Raw genomic sequence first — 21,938 nt, forward strand, 5'->3', positions numbered from 1 at the left:
AGATGTTACCATTGGGGGACACTGGATAAAGGGTACACAGAAATCTGTCTGTATTATTTCTTACAATTACATGTGAATTTACAATTATCTGAATATAAAAAGTTTAATTAAAATAAATTTTTTAAAAAGGATGTAGAAGTCAAGCATGTCACATGTGGTTGAGAGTAAAAAAACGTCTAACATAAGTGAAAAAATATTGTATAGTTAAATATCAATTTGGAATTCAATCTCTCTTCAATAACATTCAATTAGCTGTTATACAGTTTCATTAGCTATCATTAACACAAACGAGAAAGCCACTATACTATTGTACTGCTGTCATATTACATTACATCCCATTCAGAAATACCCAAGGGACTGAAAAATCCTTCCTTTCCCTAAACTCTTAGCTTAAGGACTGGAAGTCAATGAGGCTTCTGAGAACATTAGTACTAGTATCAAAATAGGAATAGTTAGTACAAAAAATCATCTTTTCTCCTTCACCTCCTTGAAAATCTTGTAGTGTCATATATTTTCTTTTAGGTGAATTTTTTTCTAAATCCTCTGAATTAAAGGCAGTCTCCCAGAGGACTTCCTCATCAATGTGCTATGGCCATCTGGAGAACCAAGGTCTAAAGGACTTCCCTGAACTTTTCTTACTTGTTTTTGAGGTTCATGGGCACCTTAGAAAGCAGGGTAGTGATCAGAAAGGCAACTCAGTACAGGACACACCTTATTCCATGCTCACCTAAGTCTACAGTAGTAGCCATTCCAAACAGACTGCAGAGTGTAAAGAGTATTCAAATATGTGCAAAAGCATCAGTGGCTATGTGGATCAGGCCCCGACTAGAAATCAGATGGCCTATGGAACTCCCTGCATCCTCCCTCGTAAGAGAACTTGGTAAGTTCTCGACTGGCAGCACGGCTGACAGCTCTAAGAGCCATTAGTAATAAAGAAAAATCATGACCATTAACCCAGTCCTGTAAACTACACAACTGACATTTACTGACTATGTTTAACTATTCTTACTTAGTATTTACAGTCACGGTTTATAGATAAAGTACTGTAAACTCTATTACGGTGGAGAAACAGTATAGCTTAGTGAGAGTTAGGTGTGAAGAGTCTAAAAACCGCCATAATGGGCTAATTCTGAAACGGTAATTTGGTTATTTCCTTGAGGAACTAAACAAGTAGCAGTACAATTTTCCCAAAACATTTTGAGAAAGCCCATAATATCCACTGAGGCAAAGTAATTCTGACAGGACACAGAAAGACTAACAATAAAAATATTCACAGCATGTGTATCTGACAAAGAACTTAAGAGCCGGAATACTTACAGCACCCCCTATAATCAACAATTATATAAAAATTATATAAAAAAGACTACCCAATAAAAAATAATGTGTAAAACACTTGAACAGATATTTCACAACAGAAGATTTATAAATGGCCAATGAGGACATGACATCATTAGTCATGGGGGAAACTCAAAACCATAATGAGACATCATTTTACTCCCGGTAGAATGGCTAAAATTACAGACTAACAGTACTAAATGTCTGTGAAGATGTGGAGTGACTGGAACATTCATACACCGAGGGTGAGGGTAAAGAACGCACAGTCACTTTACAGAACTATTTGGCAACTTCTTAAAAAGTTGAACATGCTTTGACTCTATGACTTAGCAATTCCATTCGTAGGCATTTAACCCAAGAGAAATACCCACAAAAAGACCTGTACACAAAAGTTCACCTTAAATTTATTCATAATGAATCAAACCTGAAAACGACAGAAACATTTGTCAGTAGGAGAATGGACAAATTGTGGTATTCAATAAAATATTACTTACCGATAAAATAAACTATTGATACACGCAAACACATGGAAGAATCCATAGTGTGCTGAGCAGGAAAAGAATCTTTAAAAAAACCCCAAAAACATCTTCACTGATTCTAGAGAATTAGAGTTTCTCAAGCATCAATTCAGGACATAGAATCAATTCACTATAAAACTTCCCTGGTAAATTCTCTTAAAGTTGAATTAATTAAAATGAATTTGATTTGCAGAGTCAAATTCTCTTTGTGAGTTTTGAGCTCAGGGCAAGGAATTTTGTTTTTAATCTATAAGAAATATATACTCACCAATTCTTCCTTTCTTGTGAATATGGCCAGGCATGATGCCAATTTTGCATTCTCCAGGCTGAAGGAAAGTAATTCATGGTTTCAGAAAAGTGCAAAAAAAATTGTAACTTCCTAGGTCATACACACAAATATACTTGGACTGATTCAAAGCTAGTTAGCCTTCAGAGGGCTTATTTTTGTTTTGTACACTCACATTGATAACTCCAGGGCAGTTTGGACCAATCAGCCTGGTCTTTTCCTGGCGCAGCAGTTTGTGCTTGACCCGCACCATGTCCTGCTGTGGGATACCTTCAGTGATGCACACGACCAAGGACACTTCCGCCTCGATAGCTTCATTAATGGCAGCAGCAGCGAAAGGAGGAGGGACATAAATGACAGATGCTGTTGCTCCGGTCTGTTCTTTGGCCTGAAACATTAACCACGAAGCACTTTATTATTGGTTAAGTCAGAAACATTGTAAAAGAAATTCAATACCATGATTTTAATGATGTCTTGGGGTCAGGAAAGGACATCACCAGGAGACATCGGATGTCTTCATTCTTCCCATTAACAAGTTCACTTTGCTGTCAGAAAAAAGCAGAGTAAGCACGGCCTCCTTTCTGCCCCCTTGGGACACCCTCCTGCATTGAAAGTTTCTGTGACCTCCCATTCCCTCAGGTGACAGCATGTCAGTACACCTGCAAGCACTGCCTGATTTGCATCTGTGTCCCCTCATTCCTGGGCCATGTTTATTTCTGTTGTTCTACAAGGCACTTACCACCTGTTCAGTACCAAAGACCCTGCACCTCCCCAGGAGAAAAGGACTAGTGAGCCCCAAGCTCCAGAACCCAGCTCTCAACCATCTGTTTAAAAATACATCCAACTTAATAAATAATATCAAGAGGCAGCAAAATGAAGTGGTTTTTTTCCTAGCTGTCAATTTTTACTCTAAATGCATGCTGGTTAGAAATAAACTAAAATACACATGCATAAATGGCCACGAAATAAGAATGGGTCAAATAAGGTTAGTCTACTCTACATCACCCCTCACGATGCAAAGCACTGAAAGACCATCAATTTGACCACGGTTCTCTCTCAGTGGTTTCTACATACTCTCTACATGGATCAATACACATGTAGCCTTCTACCCACCTCCACGTGTGGCCACGTCTCTTCTCCTGAAAGGAAGCTCCTTGAAGACAGAGACTGTCAGTGATCTCTGGCTCTCCAAGAGTGGCAGCATCTATTCCGTGAGAGGCCCTGAGAGAGACTCTATACAGGCCTCGGATAAGGCTTCACCACAACCCTGCATGCTTAGCATCCCCAGCTACGAATCAAGATGCTGAGGCCAAGAAATATTAAATAACTTGCACAAGGTCACATAGCTAGGAAGTGGTACAGGCAAGATTCAACAAGGCAAAAGTATATCTGATTCCAAAGCGTCAGTTCTTTTCAGCTACAGCAGGCTGCCTCCCTATAAATGTTAAAATGTAACTTAACCAAGATGTAAATCAAAACTTTTTAGAAGGCTGTGCCATGGGATTCATAATGGATGCAAAAACCAAGTTACGGAACACACAGGTACAACTAGAAGGGACAGAAGTAAAAGACAGTGTCTTTGAGAATCATCCCCAAATGACTCCACACGTTCCCAGCATCTTAGGGGCTTTCTCTACGGCACCCCGAATAAAAAGAGGTATCTTGACAGCAAGAGAAGAACAAGAACAAAGGATGCTGACTTGCCAGGGGTTAAAAATAATTCTAAACAATGTTTTTAAAAACTATGTTCAAGATGATAACAGACAAGTGGGAACCAAAGGAAAAGAGCTAGGTTGGAACCAAGTGTAGGTATTTTATGGAAAATATCAATATATCCCATAGGTTCCTACCCCTTAAGGCTACAAACACTTTCAGCAGCTGGACTGTGACAACAGGGTCTGTGCTGGCAAATAATACTGTATGAAAGGTGTCCATCCTACTCACTCAGAAAGCTCTTTGAAAGAGCAGAATGGGTGAGACAGTATCTGTCAAAGAACTTACATTATATTCCAAATGTCATATCTATTTGTATCAAAATTAATAATAAATGAATTGCTTAGCAATGAAAACTGTTTTCAAAAGAAAGCAAAAACAGCTCATGACAAAAGAAATCTGCCTAGAGATATTTTTCTAAAAATGCAAATCAAAAAAAAAAACTAAATGATTATTCTACAGAATATATGATTTTTTTTACTCTTTAAAATACAATACACTCAAAACACACATACACGTATACAGTACACCCTATTTTCAAGTTTAAAGTAAAGTGAAAATTCCAAAATTGAATATTTGTTTTTTTCTACATTTTAGGATTAAGAATACAAATTAACTTCAATTAGAAGTTAGGAGCTTCCCTAGTGGTGCAGTGGTTGAGAGTCCACCTGCCGATGCAGGGGACACGGGTTCGTGCCCCGGTCTGGGAAGATCCCACATGCCGCGGAGCGGCTGTGCCCGTGGGCCATGGCCGCTGAGCCTGCGCGTCCGGAGCCTGTGCTCCGCAACGGGAGAGGCCACAACAGTGAGAGGCCCGTGTACCGCAAAAAAAAAAAAAGAAGTTAGTATTCCATAAAGAGAGTACATCTATAAATGTGTACTGTAAAAAGTGCAATTCTATAAAACATGCCTTAGAAGTATGTTTATAAAGAGGAGGGGTACATTTTTTAACATCAATACATCAATCCCAAGTACTAAGTTTATTTCCTTGATTTTTTAAATTAAACAGCCAAGAATTTGTACTATGGTTTCTTTTATAATACTACTAGTATTGTATATATTCATTTCAGTGTAGAAAGAGAATGAAAGAATACACATTGAGCTTAAATTAGCTCTCTATAAAAGCAAAACCTGAGAAATGGAAAACACTATATAAAACTTAACTTTACATACTTTTATATCATCTGAAATTTTACAATAAGCAATTAGCTTTGTAGCGAAGAATTAAAGTTTAGTTTAAAATCAATTTAAAAAGTATTAAGAAATCAGCAAATTGGGGAAGAGACTAGAACTCTGTGATTTGTCCATCAGACTCCACAGCTAGGTTTCTCCACACAGGAACACCATACACTACTTACTTACTCTGAGCCAGGCTAAGTCTGCCACTTATCAGTCATGACACTATGTGCAGGACCCTCAACCTGTCTGCTCCTGTGAGCCGCTGGACTGTGGCAACAGGGTCTGTGCTGGCAAGTAATACTGCATGAAAGGCATCCATCCTACTCACTCAGAAAGCTCTTTGTAAGAGCATCCTTGTCTTTAAAATGGGGATGATAACAGCACCTACCTCGGGCTTGTGGTTCGGCCTGAATGAGGCCATGAATATGAAGCACCTGGCACAGTGCCTGGCAAAGCACCCACTCGAAGTATTAGGGTAGGGGGTGGATGCTGACATGTGCACTTCTAACACCCCAGAAGAAGAAATGGGAAGGAAGGAAAATAAGCCAAACAGAAGCCAAGCCACAGCACTTCTTCCCTAAAGAGCTGATATATACCTACAGACAAAAATGACCCGGGGGGCTTCCCTGGTGGCGCAGTGGTTGAGAGTCTGCCTGCCGGTGCAGGGGATGCGGGTTCGTGCCCCGGTCCGGGAAGATCCCACATGCCGCGGAGCGGCTGGGCCCGTGAGCCATGGCCGCTGAGCCTGCGCATCCGGAGCCTGTGCTCCACAGCAGGAGAGGCCACAGCAGTGAGAGGCCCGCGTACCGCAAAATAAATAAATAAATAAAAATGACCCAAGCTGTGGAGAAAACATCCTGAGCCTACCTGACTAAAGTGAACACACTGGTTTTTACCGCAATTCAAATTCCTCTAGGTTACTAGAATTTTAAAAAGCAACTGACTCTCCCCAAAGGGGCACAATTATGATCTTGAACCAAGGCGTACTAGCTCTTCCCCTGCTTTTCTTTTCTTGCCAAACTCAGGTGCCATTAGTTACCTCCTTCACAGTACTGAAGACCGGTAAGCCCAGATGTGTCTTGCCTCCTTTCCCTGGAGTGGTTCCTCCAACTAATTTGGTGCCGTATTCCAATGCCTGCTGACTATGAAAGGTGCCCTGAGGGGAAAAAGCGAAAGACTAATGAGAAAAGGCAGGCTGGGGAGCCTAAAGGCAATCTTCAGCAACTTGGAAAAGAAAAACAAATAGGTTAAGTATTTCCCAGCAAACAGCCATAACACATATCCAAGCATTCTCATCACCTTATTGAACACAGCTTTCACCCTCGAAGCAAAGCAGGCCTCTGCGGGGCCAAAATCACTGTTTTTTTTAAGGGGGGGGGGGGGCAGTCTCTTTTCACTCTGCTTTCAAATTTGGCTGACGATCAGAAACCCCCTGGTGTTTAACCTGAAAAGAACACCTCTTTTTCACTGTTCCTCGACTCCTGGTGTCCTCACATCCCTCTTCTTCTCAGTGTAAAATCCATGGCCAGTCACTACAGTCACACACCACCTTGGCTCTCTCTCACTTCAACTTACACATCTGGCAAAATCACAATCTTGGTTAAATCCAATTCTCCACCTACTCTGAGACTGCACATGCGCCACTGAACAGTAGCTGGAGGAAAAATAAAATAAAACCATGCTAACTGGTCTCACTTTAAATTAATGATCCCAAACCTTAAGTGAGCCTTTAACGCTGCCCAACCAGCATCCTGGATGTCCCTATCCATTTACTCTCCCACCTCCACCTCGGCACTACTGACACTCTGGACACACTGATTCCCTGTTATGAGAGGCTGTCCTGTGATTTGCACAATGTTTACCTCTACTCAGCAGATGCCAGTACAATGCCCTCCTCCCTACCCCACTCAGCTGTGATGACCAAAAACACCTCCAGGGATTGAAAGATTCTTTTTCACTAAGCTTCTGGGGCTCCGCCTCCCTGTTTTTCCTCTTCTCTTTCTTCCTCTTCCTAGACTTCTCTTTTTCATTTAAATGTGTGCCCTTGGTGAGTTCACCCCTTATCATGGCAATAAGTATCATCCATATGGTGACCCCTCCCAAACACACAGACACACACACCTCCCACATACCTAGCCGAGACCTTTGCCTTGAACTCCATGCTCACACTGCCAACTGCCTACCTGACATTTGGGCATCCCAAACTTAATGTGCCCAAAACCGAGTTCCTGATCACTCCCCTCCATGGTTTACCCCATCTCAATTAATGAGAACTCCACTCCTAACAGATGTTCAGACCAAAACTACTGAAGTCATTCTTGATTTCTCTCTTCCTCTTATATCTCAAATCAGGATACATTAGTCAATCTTACTGCCCTGCCTTCAGAACATAACTGACAACATCTCACCCCTTCTACTGCTACCGTCTTGGTCTAAGTCACCGTCAACTCTTGACAGAGTACTGCCCTTGCTCCCTTTCAACCTATTCTCAACACGGCAGCCAGACTGATCCTGTTACATGTCACTTCTCTGATCAAACTCTGCAATAGTTTTCCGTCTCATTCACAGCAAAAGCCAAAGCCAAAGCATCACACTGGCCACCAAGTCAGTATTCAAGCTGCCTCCTCACATCAGAACCCCTCAACTGCCCGACCTCGCTTCACCCACTGTTCTCCCATCACTCATTCTACTCCAGTCCTGCCGGCCTTGGGGCTGCCACACACAGCAGGCACGTTCCCCCCTCCTGGCCTCACTGTCCCCTCTGGCTGGAACACCCTTCCCCTAGACATCCACTTGACTCACCCCCAAAGCTCCTTTAGAACTTGACTCAGAGGTCAGGCTTCCCCTGAGCACCCACCCCAACTGCCACCACAACCCCACACACACACAGACACCTCCTTTCTCTGGTTTAGTTTTTCCACGGCACTTATATTTTCTAACGTACCACATAATTTACTCATTGATTTTGTTTCTCTCCCCTGCCACTCCATGAAGGCAATGATTTCTATCTACTTTGTTCACTGAGAGATGGCACCTAAAGCAACACATTCCATACAGTAGGCACTCAATAAGTAGTTGTTGAAAACTGAGTGGATCTATGCGGTCATTCTACAGGGACCAGAAAATGATGACTCAACTACTCAAGTTCTATTTCTTAATTCAACGTCTTCATATTTCAAAACAGGAAACTTAGTCCCGAGCATGTTAACTGACTTATCTTAAGTCAGTGATGGAGTTTTGGAAAGGACCTCAGACCAGTGCTCTCTCTTTAGAGAAATGCCATTCAAAGTGTCATCTGTATATGCTAACGGTCTACAGTGAGATAAACACAAAACAAAAAAAGAATGACAAAAATAATAAAGAAAAATCTAATAAAGAAGTGAGAATGTTTGCAGACTTTTATAGCAATATAATATTGCTATGACTTTTACAGTATTTTGTAAAAAATATTCATCTGCATTAGATTAGTGATAAAACAAAGACACACCCAAACTGGTCTTTCATTCCAGATAGTTAGAGAAGCACTACCCTAGACTACCACACTGTTACATAAATTCCAATGGACAAATTTTTAGTCCTAATGTAGTGCTAAACAGGGATAACATTTCCCGTTTATAAGCTTCTTTCCCGTAATTTTCCCATTATCACCATCCAGTGCAGAGTTAAGAATAGTAATAGCATTTAGCAGCTCATAACAGCCAGTTCAAGAAATACCACCCATTGGAAATCTGCATTTTTGGGGATTTGCTCTGAAATACAAATATTCCTCACGCATATGTGGAACAATGTGTACACTGAAAAAAAAAAGAACTAATGAGACAAAACGCAGATTCTCTATAGAGATAAACTCTAAATTTCAGACCTCATCGTTACGTCTATAAACAGAAACTTAAAACCAACAAATCTTAAGGCTCCCAATTACTCTAAAAACAAAAGTGAATGAGAAACAGTGTATTTGCCAGTAACCCAGAGACACTGAAACCAACCCTGGATTTCAATATGTAGGCAAATCATCATCTAATTTATGAATCAAAGACAGTTCCAAATAGTGCTTATAGCATGGACAATGGTTCTTAAAAAAAAAGGTCAGAGGTTAAAATGTTGCAGGATTGTATAAAGCTTAGTAAACAGAAAAACAAAATCATACATAATAAACTTAGGTGGAGAATTTGGGTTAATCAAACATTTGATTATATGCTAATAAAATTAACATCTATCCAAAAAGGGACTAAATATGATTTTAATTGGCAGAGGAATGATAAAATGTACTTCATATCTTAGATGAGCATCAACTTTCTTTAGAATGTATGTATGTGGAAATGATATTCATAAAACATACGGCTCTCAGAATAAGTAAACCAATTTTACCTATGAACAAAATTTCTAAGTTTGGGGTGTTTCTTTTTTCATTGACAGTGTATTGTTTCTTTTAAGACAGTAGAGGAATGGGAGAAAAAGAAGCAAGGTCCACTGCAATTCACATTTTTGTGCCCAATTATTTCAAAAAAAAGTCAGAAAGCAAAAGGACATTTCACATGAACAACTTTCTAATCTAATTCATTTTTAAAAAAAGAACTACAAAATTTTGAAGCAATTCCTAAGTACTTTAAAAACAAAAGTTATAGAATTCTGGATATTTAGGTATCATCCTCTAGATCAGGGGTTAGTAAAATATGGCCTGAAGGACTTGACTTGCCACTGGTTTCGTGAATTAAGTTTTACTGGCATACCCATTCACTGACATATTACCTATGGCTGCTTTTGCTGTTCCAATACTACCAAGTAGCTGTAACCGAGACTGCATGGCCTATTAAGCCTAAAATGCTTACAATCTTGTCTTTACAGAATACGCTTGCCAACTCTTGCTCTAGATAACCAAAACCCTGCAGAATGGACGTGATAATTCTTTTAATCATAGAAAAATCATTAACTTTTAAATTACACAAAAATCACTAATCGCTTTTATTTTGCCATATCTCCTTTAATAATGAAGGAAGGGATACTTTGGGTTAAGGCTGATGGCTATCTTCCAATTGATTTGGTAGTATTCCCTCATTTAAAACAAAAAAATCTGTGCATCTACTATGGTGAAACCATAAATGTGTACAAATGTTTTAAAGGGCAACTTAGCAATAGCTGTTGAAATTTTAAATACACAGAACCTTTGACACCCATTTTTACTTTTAGGAATCAATTTAACAGACATATATGTATGATATATATTATATACTGTATAAGTTGTTTATATGTGTGTGTGTGTGTGTATACACACACACACACACACACACACACACACACACACACAGAATGAAAGAGAGAGTGTTCTGTAGAACAAACTCTGTAGAATGCCCATTATATAAGTGTACATATGTTTGTATGAGCAAGAAAAATATCTGGAAGGATACATGTCAACTTGTTATCAGAAGGAATTCCAGAGCAGTAGAATGGTAGGAAGGAAGGAAAGGAGATTCTTATGTTGCATTTTTTTGTGGAATCACGTCACAGTTATATTTAAACTTACATAAGTTCTATGATGTAGGCAGAGGATAGGGACAGAGAATGAATATAAATGAAATACTTCAGGCTATTTTGCCCGCTATTCCCCTGAAGACCATTTGCCCAGAGAGTACAAGACGGGAAAAATCAATGTACTACTTCCTCTTCCCATCACAGTTCCCATGAGCCTCTCTGGGTTTGAGCATTTCCCCACACTGATCTGTGCTTAGCTGAGAATTTTTTTGTACAAGGCCTAAACATAAGCCATCTGCCTTACCTAGAGCTTAATTAAAGAAACAGTGATCTGTTCCAATGTTGGAGAAAAACCTGTTGTGTTATACTTGCTGAAAGAAAATATGTGGGTTTCCAACATAATACTGTACTCCTAGGGAGGGATTTTCAAGGTAACATTAAATACAATTTTCATCTTAGAGGCTGACTATAGCACCTAACTCCCTCCTGAGATACAACTCCACTGCTGTACTGTATACTCTTGTGCTACAAACTGTATTATAACTTTTGTGACTTTAAAACAATAGAAAATAATTCAATGTTTTTGTATCTCTAATATACATCTTTTAAAAAGTCTTGAAACACATACCTGCTTACCAGTGAAACCCTGGCAAATAACCTTCGTATCTTTATCCACATAGAGATGCTTCCTGGAAGCTGTATAGGAGCAATGCCGAATTCCATTCTGTTGCACTGAAAAGTAAAGAAAATATGACACATTATAATTTTTCCAAACTTTTGGACTGTGAATTTAACCTGGTGACAAAAAAAAAAAAATCCTCTAATTCAGGAGCTATCTTGTGATAATGGCAACTTTAAATGTCACTTTTTAAATAAGATGTATTAAATACAAAAACTAATTAAAGAAACAAACAAGAAAAGACACTGTTCTATTCTCCAGAATCCCCTCTTTACTGAGAACCACAATTTTGTTGCTTTTTCTGAACTGAGAAAGAAGAGGTTACGCTTATAATTTTTATTCCTCAGCAAGAAACCAGGGGCTCACATAAACAGCTCAAATTAAATCCAGGAACTAAAAACTAGGTATCACTCTTACTAATAATGTTTACTAAACAGCCACATGCTTTCCCCATTTGACCCAACATTTTTAAGCCCAACATCAATAAGCAAAAGACGAGCTAACAGGCAAACTTTGTCACAATTACTAAGAACTACTTTGCAACTCACTCCCCAGTAATAATATTAACATTAAATGTTAAGTCATAGAATAAAACTTATCTAAAGTATAATCCAAAATTACTTAATTTGGTCTCTTCTGATGTAAGTCTCAAGACCTCACATATAAAGGAAGTAGGGAAAATAAAATAAATAGGAAAAGTAGATGAGGGAGAAACATGTAAAAAATATCTAAGTTACTGTCAGCAAACTACCTCAGTGGAAACTAAGAAATCTTAAGTAGCTCCTAAAGCCAGCTCTCCATATTTCAAAAATCAGTAGAAAGTAGAGCACAGATGATTTACGTGGGCTACCTTCTAAACCCCCATTAGAACCCTAACCTGCTGTCTCTGTGGTCCATTCCTGGCCCTTTCAAAATGCCAGCATCTATCACTAACGTAGCCCATGAAAGCTAGGCCCAGAAAAAAACATCTCATCATAAACTTGTCCAGGGTCCACTCAATGCTTTTTCTCCTGAATCACTGCTCATACCCTCCTAAATCCTCAGATCTCAGATTCCGTAACTGATCTGCTTCTGGCCCTTTGAACATCCCTTGATTCATCTTCAACTCGCGTACTGACCTCAGCTTCCAACAACTTTGAATTCTGTAGTCCCCTGTACCTCTAAGGAAGAGACAGGCCCGGAATCTGCCCTGACCAACCAGGAGAGGAGTATTCTGTGTGCACACAGATCAGATGCATTCTTGGCCTAGACTACACTGAACAAGGGACCCTGAGGGGGCACTGAGGGTCCAGTCCTGGCCCAGTGTACGCAGCTAAGCACCTTAACCTGGGCCAGCGAACACTACGACAGGAACTGTGGCCTGAGAGCCCACCCTAGCCAGGGCTTGCCCTTGGTTCCCAGTTCTCCCAGCTGGAGACACAGAACCACGATACCTATGGAAGAGCTTTACTCCCCTCTGCTATTCTTGGCAGGACTTGCCCAACAGTCCCTCCCACTCCTGGAATATTCAGTAAATAGCCCATCTATCAGGAGTTTCCAGACAGGAAAGGTACAAGATATGATTACAAGAGCAAATAAGATCAGGACATCTGGAGCCCATACTTGATAAAAGGAAATACTTGCTTTTTGAAGGTAAAGTTTAGTCCTCCACAAGTACTCTTACACTCTACCTTAACAAAGGAGACATCAGACAGTTCAAGTCTCCTTCCATGGGGCAGAAGTGGCCCTGTCACCCTGAGAAAGCACAGGTCTGTCTACATTCATAAAGCATGGTCTCAATACCCAAACAACTCCTATCACTACCTTCTCCTCTTCCTTCCCCTACTCCAGACCTCCTGGATCAACTCTATGGAGCTCAAGACTTCACAGCACCAGAATTCTGGTGCTCATAAAAACTACATCCACCAAGTATGATGAAGAGCAGCTCACCTACCAGACAGCCTTGTGGCCCAAGTTGACAAAGGGCCACAGCCTTGTGGCCCTTTGTCAACTTGTGCAATGACCCTGCCGTTCTACAGCATCTAGTGAAATGGATCTTGGGAGATTTATCATGCATATGTGTGTGCGTGTGCTCTTCCCATCTACGGTATGAGCCCATACCTAGGCTTCAGGTAAGCTAGAACTAAGAGACTATCATCACCTTTGAGCCAACCCCAAAATACATGTTCAAAGATAAGGAAATGAAATTCCTGACCACACTCTGTCCCAACAAGAAACCTGTACAATGCCAGACAAGGTAACACTGGTACCGAAATGAGGGGATGCGAGAATCAAGCACTTACGAAACCCAGAGAAAAACCTGAGGCACCCAGCAAGCCATGGTGCTCCATAATCACCATAAATGCCTTTTTAATTCCAGACACTGGAAGACGAATCTGCCCGATCCCTGGCCCTTTACACCATGCACACTCTCCCAGTTGCCATGGCTGTGAGGAGGACCCCAGACACCTGCCACTCCATGCCACCATGACACAGGTAACAGCTGGTGGCCCTATTTAAGGTAATACTGTTGTCAAATCAATGATAAGCCTTACCATTGGTGACATCAGAGAATCAAGGATATTCTTTCTCTTTTGCCATTTGTTTCCATTCAGACGGAAATAATGCAAAATATGTTTATACTCCAAGTAAAACTCACCAAATTTTAAGTCACTTATGTCATTTTCCTTATTCTTCCCCACCACAGACAATCCAAGCCCAGAATCACAGGTTGGAGGCTCCCCAGCGAAAGCAGCCTCTCCTCATCTCCACCTCTGCACCGCTTCACCTTCCCTCCCACAATCCCACCACTCTCTAATCTAGCAAACTACCAGCTGCTATAAATATTAAATCTGTCAGACTGGTCACTTTCTTTCCCTGTTTGATTTCTTCTCCATCCAAATTATCAATCAAATGCCTTAATTTAAAAAAACAAAAAAAAACAAAAAGCCTATTCTACCTCTGCTGAAGAATGTAAAGAGGTTTAGGTACAAATCTTCAATTGTCCGTCCATTGCTTAAAGAAGCCCAATCATATTTTGGTTTTAAACACAAACCTGATCTCTATGACAAAACCACCCAGTAACTACAGTAAGCTATTTCCTAAAAAAACCCTTGAACACAGGACATACGTTAGTGGCCAAACCATCTTATAAATATTTCTCACCTTTCAATCAGAGTCAATGTACTCAATCTCCTGAGAATTTCTCTTGCATTAATTCATATAAGTTCACATTTAAATAAAACATTGCACAGTGAGGAATCTTTAAATCTTCACATCACATTCATGACTTGTGAATATAATGGGGGGTTTGTAGGGGATCTGAGATTAAGAAGAATGGAAACTGTGAACACTTTCATGTGGTATCTAATCATAAGCACCACACCTGCCCACTGGAGAGTGCACACATTCTGTTACATTCTTTACTGTGTTATTTCTAAGTAAAATTTTTTCAGGCTAAGTTTTCTTTCAATATTATTTTAAGTCTCATTTAAATACTTTCAGAACTTCTAACTATAAATTCCATGAGTGTAAGGACCATGTCTTGTACACCTTGGTGCCTCCCATGGCATTCGGTACAGTGCCTTACAGAGTACGTGCACAGGAAATGTTTGACTGAATTTCAGGACAAGAGATAGGATCTATGAGAAGAAACACATATAAATATCAGAAGTTCCATCTCTTTCTGTGTGAACTGGAAAAATGTCCATCTTGAACTCCCATTACCAGGAAAGGGGAACAAAACCTACGTCTATTTTTGTACATGCAGAAATTCTTGGTTTCCCAAAAATTCATACAAAGAGTCCAGCCCTAAATGCTACTAGCAATCCTCAAAGTTGTATCAATGTAGTACAAATTCCATGCTAAGCTTTTTTTTTTTCAACAAATGAAATCCAGGAAGCAGTAATGTAATACAAATGGACTATTTCACTACAGAAGAAAAGAACCTAAAGCAAAACACAGCATAGTCAGAGGTAAAGGCAGTGACAGACCAGGAGAGTGGTTTCATAACACCTAACAGGCAAGGAGGACAACCTTAGCAACCTGAGCAACACCAGGGGCCAACAGGATGGAGGGGACCAAAGCCGAACAGAAAAATGGACAAAGGCCATAAACAAGAAACACAATTGGTGACGGATAAATGGTAAATCGACATATGATGTATGGTAAATCGACATATGATGTGATCTCTGACTTCACTAATATTAAGAAAATGAGTATTGTTAATTAAATATTAGGGCAGCAGAGAGGCCTGAAGTCGGCCACCAGGCAGAATTTCCCAGTGCTGAAGGCCTTGGGTCATCTCCAGAGAATGTGGGTGGAGTCGCTTTCTCTTCAGGTTCTTAGGAATAAGCTAGCCTAACCTTGGGACTGCATCCCAAGCAGCTGAAAGCATAGCCCAGGAACCAGACAGGCCTGGGCTCGAGTTTACAGGGCAGGTCTTGTGATCTCCCTTGGCCTTAGTCTTCCCTTCTGTAAGTGGAATAACAGCTGCTCATGAGGAGGCTGTGATGTTGATATGAGATGACACCCGTCAATTGGGTAATAAAGGGTCTGGTACACTCCCTAAACTGGGTTCACATCCTACCTAAGTACAAAAGTCAATAATTTCTAAAAAGAGAGAATATATAATTCATATTTTAAAATCACATAAGTCCAATCAGAAGTGTTTTATGTCTCATGCATATCCTATACATGTTTATGTATAAATATACTAATCCATGTCTACATATAACATATAGTAGGTACACATATATTAGTAAATTTTTACCATCTAAAACATTTTTAAAGGTGCATCCTCACTGTAAAAACGGGAATATTATGTATCTCACAAGCAATATGAGAATTAGATGAGTTAATAATATATAGAGCATGCAGAATAATAATTAGCTATTTCACTATTAGCTATTTATTACTGACACAGAATGAAAAGACCAAACTGCTTTGAGATGTTCACTGTGCCAGGATGTCTGCCAGACACAAGGGGTTCAGGGGTAAACAAGATGGACTGAGGACCACGTGAAGCTTCCTGCCCTGTAAGACAACTAAACATTAAACAAAGAAACACAAAACCACAAAAGTGCCCACTGTAGTAAAGGCTGTGAAGTAAAGGGACTGAGTAATCTGAGAGAGAAATTTGTATCGGTCAGCCACATGCAGAGTCCTCTCCCTGCAGAGAGCAACCACATCATTTACAAGATGGCTGCAGGGTGGATGCAAGCTGCGGCCAAAAAGCACCTGCCCAGATGGGACTCAAACCACAGATGGCATTGTGTGACCAGTACTGTGCTCCTAACCAGTAACCCGAGACTGCTGATGAAAATACTCCTCCAACTCCCCTCTCAAACTACGTCCTTGTTACTCATTTATTCCTGCATGTATTCCTGATTTTAACAAATGTATTATTAATCATATGTATTATGCATATATAATCTGCAGGCTATTGGGGTCCCTACCTACAGGACCTTAAAGTATAGCAGAGTAGCTCAGCAGCCGCTTACTTCCAAACCCCAAACAATCCACCGTTCAGATGCGAAATTATATATTCATTCAGTATTTACTTACAAATGAAGTGTAATTGGCTCTAAGTATCATATTTCATCAAATCTAAAACACCACTGATTTTAAGAAGCACTATTAAGCACCAGTATGAAAAAAATGCTGCCAATTTACTGTAAGATACCATCAATTATAAGATACATCCCAATTTTAGAAATGTTATAATGTACAAAAATGTGGGTCTATGGCAACAAAATGCCTGTCCTTTGGTGAAATGAGATTCTTCCCCTATACTTAGAGAAATTATTTTTAACATCCTCAATTAAGTTTTTATGGAAAAACAAGTTTGAGGTCAGAAAATCAAGTCACTTTCTCATGGCTACATTGATACATTTAGATCGAGGCCATTTTGTACTTCTGGAATAAAGATTTGGTTCTTGGATGCAATGACAAGAGACACTAGGTATCAGAAACATCACTATTGAGGGTCCCCTTTTCCAAGCTACACTTCTAAATGTCTTCTGGATTCCAAAAACAGTCTTACACAACTTGGCAAACACATGGAAAAGGCAGGTGACACCTTTGAGCGGAGTAGTAACCTTCTCAACGAACCAGTGAGGTTGCCAAAGAAAAAGAAAAATCAGAGCTTCAAAAAAAGAAGGCTCAGGGCTTCCCTGGTGGCGCAGTGGTTGAGAGTCCGCCTGCCGATGCAGGGGACACGGGTTCGTGCCCCGGTCCGGGAGGATCCCACATGCCGTGGAGCGGCTGGGCTCGTAAGCCATGGCCGCTGAGCCTGCGCGTCTGGAGCCTGTGCTCCGCAACGGGAGAGGCCACAACAGTGGGAGGCCCGTGTACCGCAAAAAAAAAGAAAAAAGAAAAAAAAAAGAAAGCTCAGAGTATCACCCAGCATGTATTTAGTAGAAAGGACACTGCAGAGTCAGAAGACCTGAGCTCTAGTATCCATTCTGATATTGCCTAGGAATCTTTTGGGGCTTATTTTTGCCAAACGAAGGTATGGGACCAATTGGCATGCAAGGTTCACTTTTTGGCATCAAAATACCGTAATTCTGAAGTTCAAAAATACTGGCTCTTGGGCTTCCCTGGTGGTGCAGTGGTTGAGAGTCCGCCTGCCGATGCAGGGAACCACGGGTTCGTGCCCCGGTCCGGGAAGATCCCACATGCCGCGGAGTGGCTGGGACCATGAGCCATGGCCGCTAAGCCTGCGCGTCCGGAACCTGTGCTCCGCAACGGGAGAGGCCATAACAGTGAGAGGCCCGCGTACCGCAAAAAAAATAAATAAATAAAAAAAATACTGGCTCTTGAATAGACATTTTTCCAAAGAATACATACAGATGGCCAACAGGTACATGAAGAGGTGCTCAACATCACTAATCATCAGGGAAACACAAATCAAAACCACACTGAGATTTCACTTCACACCTGTTAGAATGTCTATTATCAAAAAGACAAATAATAAGTGTTGGTGAGGATATGGAGAAAGGAAACCCCTGTGCGCCTTTAGTAGGAATGTTATTGGTGCAGTCACTATGGAAAACAGTACTGAGGTTCCTCAAAATACTAAAAATAAAACTGTCATATGATCCAGCAATTCCACTTCCAAGTATTTATCTGAAGGAAATGAAAACCCTAACTTGAAAAGAAGCCACGTTCATTGCAGCACTATTTACGATAGCCAAGATATGGAAAAAACCTAAGTGTCCATCGATAGAAGAATGGATAAAGAAAACGTGGTATATTTATTAATATGCACACACGGACACACAATATGGAATATTATTCAGCCATAAAAAGAGAAAATCTTGCCATTTGTGACAACACACATGGACCTTGGGGGCATTACCCGAAGTAAAATAAGTCAGGCAGAGAAAGACAAATACTGTATCATCTCACTTATATGTGGAATCTAAAAAAAAGAAAGAAAAACAGAAACCTGAGCTCACATGTAAAGAAAACAGATTGGTGGTGCCAAAGTTGAGGGGGAGGGGACAAGTGGCTAAAGGGAGTCAAAAGGTACAAACTTCCACTTATAAAATAAGTCATAAGGATGTAATGTACAGCATGGAGACTATAGTTAATAATACTATATTGCACATTTGAAAGTAGCTAAAAGAGAGCAGATCTTAAAAGTTCTCATCACAAGAAATAAAAATGTATAATTATGTATGGTGATAGATATCACAATAGACAGAGAGACATTAAAATATATACAAATATCAAAATATTAGGTTGTACACCTAAAACTAATATAATGTTTTACATCAATTATACCTCAGTAAAAATAAAAAATACTAGCTCTTGTTCCCTATTCTCAAAGATCCAACTTACAGGAACTTACTGGCTTATGTTTAAAGCAACCTTGCACTACCTCATACTTCTTGAAAAGTTTCACTATTTCAGTTTCAAAGGTGCTTATAAAATCCTTAAGCTTTCTCATGGAAGAAATCTTTCTTATTTTTCATTTTTTTTTCTCTCCCCACTTCAACTGGGTTCTTTCTCTTTTTTCCTAAGAACTGTTTTTTTTTTTTTTTGGCTCAGTAATTTCTATTGATAAATATTCTAAGCTGCCCCCAACAGGTCTCTGGAAGGCATCTACAAGTGTTTGGGGTTTTTTCCTAACTCAAATCAACATTGCAACACTCAAGACCTTCAGCACTCCCTAGCAACTCTAGTTCTATTACTAACCTCAGAGCCTAAATAATTTGTGACTGCCTTTAAAAGAAGTTTGCAATGTGATACTGTTGTGGCTGTGGTTTTTCTAGTGTGAGTGGAAATGGGCTTAGAAATGTGGCATGGGAAAAAGATTTGGGAGATTAAAGGTTTTTAAACATTAACCCTAGAGTTTGTAACCTCTCTAATATAAGAGATACCTTGGTTTAGATCTCAGACCTCTCAAACCATTAGTGACAGAGTAATCACGTGACTAGGATAATTCAAGGCCACTCCAGCAAGAGAAGCTAAACTAGATAACCTCTTAAGCCCTCAGGATCCTGAGAGTCTAGGAATAAAGAAGTTCCAGCTATGTGAGAACAGGACTGTTAAGTATCGCTAAGGGTGGATTCAAGATCCTGATCTTTTAGACACTCTTTCTTCTCTAGACTCTGCTCCTAAGACAGCAAAGGATTTTTCAGAAATTCAGACAAGCAAGACCCCAGAAGAATAAGACATGGGTATAACAAATCCCTTTTCGCCTTCTGCCTACTAAATTATCCTTTAAATTATATAATAAAAATCTCCAGAAAACATTCCCAAATAAACCCAACTTCTTCCTACTTGCTAAGGTTTGTCCTCAAGTGATCTGGTAACTAAGTGTAGCTACAGAGGTACGGTCATCATTGTACACTTTTAAAATGTAATCTTCTCAAGAAATGAACTAAGTCTCATCCAATATTCAGTAGCAGCAGTAGAATTAGAAGCAAAGCAGAAGAAAGGGAGAGAGAAGAAAACTAACTTCGGTTGAGCGTCTATCGCATTCCAGGTGCTTTATATAAATTGTTTCACTTATTCTGCATGGTGAACCCAGATCATCCTGTACTTCATCATTTCTAGGATGCACATTTGTTTCATTTTTGTAAACATTTCTTAAATCTGGATGCAACTGATAACCAATGGTGTGTGTCATAATTTTAATAAGCAATCATTTCCCACTTTTAGTGGTAGACCAAACAGCAGTGCATCTTACACGTGATGGTGTCTCAGATTCATTAAAATATGGTAATGTTTTCAAGGTACGTGAAACAGAAATTGAGAAATAGATTTAGAAACATCCCCCCAGAGTTATTACATAGACTGTACAGGACTAGCCAGACTTCAAACCCTGATGTGGCTGGTTCCAAAGTCTTTTCCTACACAACCTACCTAACAAACACAGAGACTTTGAACACAGCAAGAATTTTCAGCAGTCAGCGTTACTAGCAACCTTGGGTGTTAAGTTTTCAGGAACTGAAGAATTCACACCGCCTGATGGAGACATTACAAATAAGTTGGTTAAGGTCTCAGCCAACCCTAAGCTTCTAGGAGTTTTCTGGGCTGTGCACCCTTCTGGAGAATCACCCTACAGTCTACAGAAAAGACAATTAAAAGTGTACGACAGTCCTGTTCAAGGCTCAGCTTCATCCTCCAATTTCCTACTGATATTCTCCCCCTACCTCTCAACCCACTCACCCTCCCAGCTTAGTTCATCCTGGACCACCTCACCTCTCACGCCCCAAAAGAGCCTGTCTAGATGCCGCCCCCATCCCGCCGCCACTCATCACCGTGGGATCAAAGGTGTGCCCCCGGATCTGCAGGACTCCAGACCCGAATCCTGGTTCAGCCACTCAAGGTCCCTGCCCGCCAGCTGCCTAAGCCAGGCCCCCGCCCCACATATCCAGCAAAGCTCCCTCCATCCCAGAGGGTCCCCGACTTGGGACCCCCGCCGAGGTCCGGCCCCGGAGGGCCCAGCCGCGTCCTAGACTAGGACACCGGGCCCAGGGGGTCGGGAACTCGCGGAGGCTTGGAGGAGAGAGCCCCGATCGGACTCACGGAGGAAAGCGCGGGACAGGAGGCGGGCGGCGGCGAGGCCGCTGCTGCCAGAAGTCATGGTCGCAGCAGCAGGGGCAGCAGCTAGGGCTGCGGTCATCCACCAATGACACTCCCAGGCCCCCTGGAAACCAGACAGGAGCCGAGGCGCGAGGAGGAAGTGGGTAGCCAAAGCGTTCGCCGGAACGAATGTCCCTCCGCAGAGACGTCTTCACCCAACACTGGTTCTTGCAGGTGGAGGAGAAAAAGGGCATCTTAACGAAGAAGTAGACAATAGCTCGTCTCTTCCCCGGAAACGTGGGTTTGATTCAACATTAATAACAACGGCAGCTCAAGGGAAACCCCACTGAGGCCGGCCGGCGCGGGGTATTGTGGGAAATGTAGTTCGATGGCCTCAACTTGTTAGTTTATACGGGGGCCTGCGGGAAGGGAATAGGAGGAGAAAAGGGAGAGTCAAACCCAGGGGATGCGGTGTCAAAAGGAGTGAGGAAACAGTGAGGCGAGGTGCAAAGAGCAATGCAGAACTTTCCAAGGCCCTTCCAAAGCCAAGGTGCCGACCTACCTTCATTTCCCCGTCTACCATATAGAGAGGATCTTACTCCTCACCCCCTACCCTTGCGAGGACCGGGAAGAATTACCAAAGGGAACAGTGACTTTGAACTCGCGCAGTGAAGATGAGGATGTGAAGAGAAAGACCAAAAGCTACTTTCCTGGCACCTAACTTCTTGGAATATGGATCTTT

At 41.0% G+C, this 21,938-nt stretch overlaps 1 protein-coding gene across 1 annotated transcript in view; it reads right to left on the reverse strand.

Moving 5' to 3' along the window:
* Positions 1-21,309, reverse strand: part of SUCLG1 (succinate-CoA ligase GDP/ADP-forming subunit alpha) — a 33,662-nt gene extending 12,353 nt beyond the window's left edge. Inside the window, exons 1-5 of the mRNA XM_082852371.1 lie at positions 21,200-21,309; positions 11,129-11,232; positions 6,071-6,187; positions 2,315-2,527; positions 2,122-2,179 (exon numbers count right to left, since the gene is read on the reverse strand). Of these exons, the coding sequence (XP_082708497.1) occupies positions 2,122-2,179; positions 2,315-2,527; positions 6,071-6,187; positions 11,129-11,232; positions 21,200-21,296 (589 nt within the window). The 5' untranslated portion in view covers positions 21,297-21,309. The remainder of the gene's footprint in view (positions 1-2,121; positions 2,180-2,314; positions 2,528-6,070; positions 6,188-11,128; positions 11,233-21,199) is intronic.
* Between the last annotated feature and the right edge of the window lie 629 nt (positions 21,310-21,938).

The sequence above is a fragment of the Leucopleurus acutus genome, assembly GCF_964270905.1.
Source record: "Leucopleurus acutus genome assembly, chromosome: 12".
NCBI lineage: Eukaryota > Metazoa > Chordata > Mammalia > Artiodactyla > Delphinidae > Leucopleurus > Leucopleurus acutus.